General features: G+C 45.5%; 1 protein-coding gene across 1 annotated transcript; it reads right to left on the reverse strand.

Moving 5' to 3' along the window:
• Positions 1–348: 348 nt before the first annotated feature.
• FAM89A (family with sequence similarity 89 member A) lies at positions 349–4,683 on the reverse strand (the record flags this gene model as incomplete). Its single annotated transcript, XM_084202598.1, has 2 exons — positions 349–507; positions 4,429–4,683. The coding sequence occupies 2 exons, from the start codon at positions 4,681–4,683 to the stop codon at positions 349–351; spliced, it is 414 nt and encodes a 137-aa protein (XP_084058724.1).
• Between the last annotated feature and the right edge of the window lie 3,108 nt (positions 4,684–7,791).

Genomic DNA, 7,791 nt, shown 5'->3' on the forward strand with positions numbered 1-7,791 from the left:
CAGGAAGTCACTGCTGTCGACTACAATTAGAATTCCAGTTATAAGCTACCAATGTTTGTAAGATGAAAACACCCACCTTCCAAATTAAATTGAAAACTCTTGTCAAGCATGTCTGAAGACTCTTCAAAAGTTAAAGTACAGCACTTTGCTCAAGTGGTATTTGCATGAGTAACTTGTACTGACAGCCTGTTAAAATAAGAGAATATAACACAGCTCGGGGTAGCTGGGTGTTCCTCCTCAGCAAGAGTGATCCATACAAATTCCAGTCGTTCTTGTTGAGGTGTGTTACAGGGAGAGAAGGACCAAAGAACCTCAGTCCAGTCAGCCTCAAGGGGAATCTTCCTGCTTCTAGAAGTATTCCTCCTCTTCATCAAAAAATCCGTTTTCCAGGGCGTACGAGCAGTCTGCGTTAGAGTCAGCTTGGCAGGCACCTTTGTATTCTTGAATGGATTCGTACAGGGAGTAGAGCTGACACAGCAAGGACATATCCAGCTGCCGAAGGCCAACCTGAAGGGGGAACAATTCAAACAATCATTACTACAAGTGTCTTTCTATGGCAGTGTAATGCTATATATCTTTTGTTGCTAAACAGGAGGTTCAAGCTGCTTTCCACCTTGAACAGTTACAAACAGTGAAAGTAAAATTCATCTTCTAAGGTGACAGATGCCCCATGGGATAAACTGGACAAAAGAACAAGGAACGATGTGATGCTATAGTACAGAACAAATGCAACATGTTCTTCAAAATGTTGTATTACAACGATGTGCTTAACTTCCAATAAGCAGTTCACTGCTGTCGGAGCCATGGCAGATAAATTCATGAAGTCTATATTCCTCATTATGCAAGGGAGATATTTTTCCAGAAACACCCTGTGTCTTTCACGCATCTTTCTCTGGCACCATCACAGGCGCTCTGCTTTTGTCTGAAACGGCCTGGAGTAAAAGTTTTAAATGGGACTCTGACTGGTTTTCCCATGTCCCACCTAAGTATTTCTACTCTAATTTTCTTTTCAATATTGATGTACATTGGCATCTGACAAAGCCAGGTATGTCCAGCACAATACAGCACACTACTTCCAGGCAGCAAAACTAAAGCAGAAGTGACACAAGGACAAGTTTCATCTCTTACAAATCTTCAGAGTATTTTCATGTGCCACTCAAGCACAGAGTTAATTATAATTAAGCACCTAATATTTTGGTCCTTAACCTTCTCAAATATTAGTTCCAGAGCAAACTAAAGATTTGAAAAGCCATTAAAAAAAAAGCCGCATCTTTATGTCAGGTACAAAACCAGTATGTTGCACTGCAGACTGAAATAATGCAACTCATTTAACTCAATTCAGTCTCCCTCTCTGGCAACAAAATGGAGAGTTTACTTGACATTGTCACCTATCCAAGTCAGATCAAATTAAAACTAGGTTTTGCCTTGCAGCAAATTTAAACCACTACCCAGTTAGAGATTCTAGAGAAACAGCCATTTCAGCCTTATTTTTCAACAAAGTGTTAAGCCAAGACTGCTCCTAGTGAGGCTCAGTTTCATAAAATAAAAAGTTTTGCCCCAACTCATGTCAAGAGGAAATAAATAAATAAATAAATAAATAAACAAACAAATAAATAAATAATGCTAGCAGCCTTTACTGCAACCTGAACTGGCTGTATTTTGCTCATAATGAGAACTCTTACCTCTCCTTATGCTTCTAAATTCTCAGGACAATACACACAGCACACAAGAAAACCACAACAAACTAGCGTGAAGATCTTACTTTGACACTGCTGAACTATTCTACCAACAGCTCTTTCTGAAAGCAGGGAGAAAAAAAGAAATCATACACCACAATGCCTCTGAGAAAAAGAAGATACAGCATCTTTCAAGAATAACACAAACTACTTGGTGACATCATGAAGCCAGAAGACGAAGTCCTGCACAGGCTAAATGTGAAGACTTTAGGACAAGACATGGAGCACTGTGCTAGATGTCAGGATATTACAGGTAAGTCTTTCCACCACCTCAGATCTACACAACTTTTCTCACCCACTTTCCTTTATAACTTAAACTGCTCACCTCAGGTAAGAAAGAATGCTGTGAAGTTGGACTTAATGCTCTGACATACAAGAATGATATCCACCCGGCAGACCTGCATAAGAGCTAAATGTTTGAGGGACAAGACTGCAGTCCAGAGCTGTTCAAAAAGCAATCAGGAGTGAGTCCAGCCAAAAAAGTCAACCTGGAGATTGGTGACCTTTGTCTCCCAAGGAATGTGGGAGCATTTTCACCAGCAGCTCTCCTGTTTCAGCTCCATAAGACTTGAGCACTTTCTGTGAAGTTCAATCCTACTAACTGCCAAGCACAAACTTCAAGGGAAAAATTGCTCAGCAGAACTAACATAACAGGTCTTTAAACCAAATGGTTATGTTTAATATCTAATTTTTCTGTTGCTGCCACTAATATCAAACAATCAAACAGGAAGTCTACTGAGAAAAATGCAGCCTCTTCAAAACTTTCAAGTATGATCCCTGAGGTAAGAAAAGCCTGAAGAAATGTCCAACCCTGATAGCATTAGCACAGTTTTTAACGCCAGCCAAGCTGTGTTTGACTCTTAATAAGAAACTATAGTGCACAGTTCCATTGCTAACTCTTCCTCACAATCACAGTTCTGAAATGACCTCTCCTTTCCTCCCTCTTTTTCTGTCTCTAAAGTTCATCACTTTCTCAGCTTTAAAAACTTATATACAATACCTTGCTTGATCACGCAGGGAAAGATGCTCTGCGCATTTCTTCCTCACTCACTACGGAAAATTTAAAGCAAACCTATTACTGAATAAAAATATCTTTGATTGCTGCAAGAAAGAGTGTTCAATATCAGTAAAAAAGCGCTTTTATCTTCTTGATGAAAGACAGCCTATTGGTACACAAGAATCTCTCTAATTTGCACAGGCCACAAAAAAGTACATCTGGAACCAAGGACACTGTTGCTTGAAAGTCTTTGATGTGTTAAGAAGTATCTTTTTCTTCAGAAGTATTTTATCAAATTATCATCAAAGATAACAAAGTATTAAAGGAAAGTTTAAAGGGGAAGTCTAGTTATCAAATGACTTTGAGAAGTATCTCATTTGATTTCCCATTAGGAAAAAAAATAGATTAGACTTGCCTAATGAGTTATCTTCGCTTTTTTGGAAAGGCTTAAGACGACTAAGACCATATGTCCTTGTTTCCTTTTACAGCATTGCAGAAGAAAGCCCCGGCAGTTGATAGACACCCATCCTTCCTAAGCTTTAATGCAAACTGGCAATTCTAATACACAGTTTTAAGAATTATCTCTAACTGTTGAAACACTGGTGGCAGACTAGGATTTCAGCACACTACACTGTTCTTCTAAATCCACAGAAAGACCTTTCAAAAGAGCTTTTTGTCCTCAAGCACAGAGCCTGAGAAAAAGTCTTTAACTTGGCAGATTTTCAGCAATACCATATTTTATATGCTTCACAGTGTTATGAGAGATGGAAGACACCTCTGGATATCATCCAGTGCAGAGCTCCTGCCAAAGCAGGGTCACCTCAAGCTGGTGACACACAAACGTGTCCAGGTGGGTTTTGAATGTCTCTAGACAGGCAGACTCCATGAGCTCCCTGGGCAGCTTGTTCCAGTGGTCTGCTGCCCTCAATATAAAGAAGTTATTCCTCTTGTTGAGGTGGAACTCCTTGTGTTTCAGTTTATGGCCACTGCTCTTCATGCTGTTGCTGGGCACCACTGGAAAGTCTGGCACCATCCTCTTGAGACTCACCTTTCAGATATTCATATATATTAACGAGATTCCATCTCAGTCCTCTTTTCTCTAGATAAACAGGCCCATCTCTTGCAGTCCCTCTTCCTAAGAAAGATGCTCCAGACCCCTAATTATCTTTGTGGCCCTCCGCTGGAGCCTCTCCAGCAGCTCCTTGTCTTTCTTGCACTGATTCTACAGAATCCTCAGCACGCAAGGCTTAGGCTATTATTAGTCATTACAGCTGCAGCTTGCACCAGCAAAGCACCAACACCCAATTAGTGTTTAATCAAAAGGTGCGCCAGGTCGCCCGGAAGAATTTCGCTATAATAACGCCGGGCTACAGGATCAAAACAGAGTCCTGGAGAGAACTACGCCGAACCGCAGCCACCTGGGCTGCACGAATCACTGCCGGCACCGGGGGATTATTGAACGCCAGCCTTTCAGCCTGGGTGCCGGTTCCCGGGGGGTGCCGCAGGGCGCGGTAAGCGGCTCCCCCGCCACCGGCCCCGGCAGCCGGCCCGGGTACGGGGTACGGGGGCTGCACCGGCCCGCCCCCACCCGGGGCCAGAGCCGGGGCGCCGTTCTAGCCCCGGGGAGGCGGCGGCGCCCCCGCCGCCGTCCGCCACGTCCGCCGCCCCCGCCGAGCCCCGGCCCGCCCCGCTCACCATCTCCTTGCGGAGCAGGGCCAGCGCCGCGTCCAGGTTGGGAGGCTTGGGCGGGCGCGGCGAGCCCCGGCCGCCGCCGCTCAGCTCGTCCTGGATGCGGGACTTCTGCGCGTAGAGCCGCTCCAGGTCCCGCCAGCGCCCGCCCTGGCCGCCGCCGCCGCCCGAGGACGAGGAGTTCAGCAGCCCGCTCAGGCTCTTGGGCAGCGGCGGCAGCCCCGCGCCGCCGCCCGGTCCCGGCAGCCCCGGCCCGCTCATGCTGCAGCCGCGGCCACCGACGGAAGGAGCCGCCTCGGCCCCGCCGCGGGAGGCGCCGCCCGGAGCCCGCCCCGCCCCCGGGCCCGGCGGGGGCGGGGGAGCCGTGCGGGGCCGGCCGAGGGGAGGGAGGCAGGGGAGGTGGCAGGCGGCCGAGGGGTCGTGCCGCAGGTGCCCCCGTGCGGGGCCGGGGCCGCTTTGTCTGAGCCGGAGCGAGTCCCTGCGGCGCGGCCTCGGCCCGTGCCCCGCTGAAACAGCCCCGCGGCAGCGCTCGGTCCCCGGGCACGGGCAGGCAGAGGGGCCCTGCGGCAGCGGGGCTGAGCCTCCGGGCTCGGCCCCGGGGCTGGGGGAGGGATGAAGCGCAGTGAAAGCAGGCATGAAAGCAGATTAACTGCTGCAGGCGGAGGTGACCGGTTCTTCTGTGGCCATGGTGTTGCATCAGTCGCCTGGATAACGCGACACTGCTCACCCTTTCCATCAAGATGTTTCTTTCTGCCCCCGTTTGGCTGGGATAAATGTCTTCTCAGTAGCCTGTACAGTGACATGTTTTTGATTCAGATTGAGAATAATGTTGATAATTTACTCATGCTTTGATTTTTGCCGAGTCGTGTTTATCCTTAGGGCTCTTTTTCGTCTCTGTGTGCCTGTCTCATGCTCTGCCGGGGAAAAGGTACACAAAAGAAACTGGGAGGGAGCATAGCCGTGACCGGTGACCCAAACTGGCCAAAGGGATATTCACCTTTTTTATTTGTACTTTGTTCTCAATTATTAAACTGTTTTTATCTCAGCCTACGTGTTTTACTGTTGATTCTTCTTCCCATTCCACTGGGGGAGAGGGCGAGGGGGGTTGGGGAGTGGGGTGGCAGAGCGAGCAGCTGTGGTGCTTTATTTCCAGCTGGGCTTAATCCACGACCCTTTTCACATGCTCACAGCCAAGTTTTGTACTTAAAGTGTTTTATCTCCAAGCATTGCAGCTACACAGACCTGGGTCCATCTGCTTTGTGAGTCGAACTTCTCCATCAGAGAGTTAGCTCGCTGTCTGTCTTCCAGCATTATTCGCAGAGAGGATTATTGCTCTGCTTTACAGAAATACCCAGATGCTTTCCTGAGAAGGCTGTGGAGAGGGAGCCATGCTCCAGGACCGGGGATGTGGCACGGGAATCCCCAAAACTGCCAGCGCAGCCACAGCTCTGGTGCCACAGCAACACAACCTCGATGTGCCAGCTCTGATTTTGTACCTTTTTTCCTTCCTCCTTTTCTCCTTGACGTGTTTGCATCTCCGGAGTCTCTTAAAAAAAATTAGGGCAGTTTTGGATTATTCAAAATCCAAACCAAAACAGGGTATTAATCTGGAGTTCTGGGAATATGCTGCCATTGCAAAACCAGATTCTCTAGAGGTGCATTCCTATTCCCATGACCCTGTTTTGTTTGTGGGGTTTTCTCTTCAAGAAATACCCAGATATGGTGATTTTGAGTTAAGCCTGTACATACTTTCAGTTTTGTTCCCAGACTCGCATGGTTTATTCATGTTTTAAATGTCATCGGACTCTGTGACAATTGTTTTCAAACTGCTTAAAGTTGAGGAAGCTTTTGCTGATCGTTGTTCGTGTTTACATGCCGCTTTAGGGATTGATTTTTCAGACAACCTGATGTGCTTTTTAATGCTTTTTGCCCTGGAATGAAGATTTTTTCCCCCTGTTAGGCGTGATGCTACTTCTGCCCAAGTTGATTTTGAAAAATAAAATTGTGCTTATAGCTTTTATGAAAATAAAGGCATTTTAAACCATCCTTATTGTAGACCTAAAGTGTCAACCAGGGGTTCCTGAGTGCAAAAACTTTGTTTTGGTTTGCTAAAGAAGTACACACTGTACTATTTTTCTGTTTATTAGCAAATGCATTTATTTGTTCTCTGTTCATCACCCATTTTTTTCTCCCAGATGACAGCTATTTGAAAAATCTTGTATTATTTTATCTAGACCACCTTAATTTTTTTTCAGTTTACCTGATTTCATTAAATTCTGAGTGCATTTTCTTCACGCTTTTGTCCTTTAGGCACCTTTTTGCCATGTTTACCATTGCAGAGATCTTTATGCTGTCTTACTGCTCAGCTTTGTAATCTGAAAAAGGAAAAAAACACCACTTTTTGGGTTTTCAGTGACCCTTCTTTCAACTGGCAACCTTATCTAGCCTTCATTCATACTAAATTCATAATTATCCTTTGAAATAGAAATCTACTGCTTTATTTATTCTGACCCAGTTATAACAGGGTGATAATGGAAGCTGGAGTCTTTTGCTGTTATGTCTTTTGGTTATGAAGCAAGCTTTTGTTAGCTGTATAGACCTCTTGGTCTTTGTTGGTTCCCAGAATTGAACTACAGAAACATGTTACTTGTCAAAACTGATCTTTGCTAAGGATGTTACCTCAAAAAACCCCACATTAAAAACACATGCTGCTATGTCATAAAGAATTAGGAAGTTCCAGAAGAGTGGTGTCCCATGACATCTCCTTATGCATTACAGTGTGGGTTTAATTTACATGTTCATGTGTGATGGTTTTCCTTTCCTAACTCATTAGGAGGCTACACAATGCCTGTGTATCATTTGTGCATCATTTACTAACAACCCTCTCTCCAAAGATGGTGATCTATATGCCTTATAGTGTCCCTTGAACTGATGCATTAAGACTGTTCCCTACAGCCTTTTCTCTGATGTTTTCCCCTCTAATAACTGAGTTATCCACAGATGTTAATGGCATCCCTCATTATGACAGCCCTGTGTTGGAAGGTAGTGTTGTTATCCCCTCTGGAATGAGGACACAGAGAGCTGAAGGTAGGTCATGGTAAAGAATATTGACTATTTTTAAATGCCTGGTTTGGGATTCCTAGAATGACTTTCCACCCAACAGAACTGACAAAAGAACATGTGCCTCTGCTTCAAGCTAACCTGCGCAGAGCAGCACCTTTGCTTAAAGCTGCCTTCATTAGGACTTTTAAGTAATACTCCAGAGTTTGCAGCAACATGGCACATTTGTCAGCTGTGCATCAGGGATATCCTAAAACTTGCTAAACAAGATCCACCAGAGCTCCTCTGTCAGTATCTTTTTTGTGTTGG

Source organism: Fringilla coelebs (assembly GCF_963513975.1).
Source record: "Fringilla coelebs genome assembly, chromosome: 3".
Lineage (NCBI taxonomy): Eukaryota > Metazoa > Chordata > Aves > Passeriformes > Fringillidae > Fringilla > Fringilla coelebs.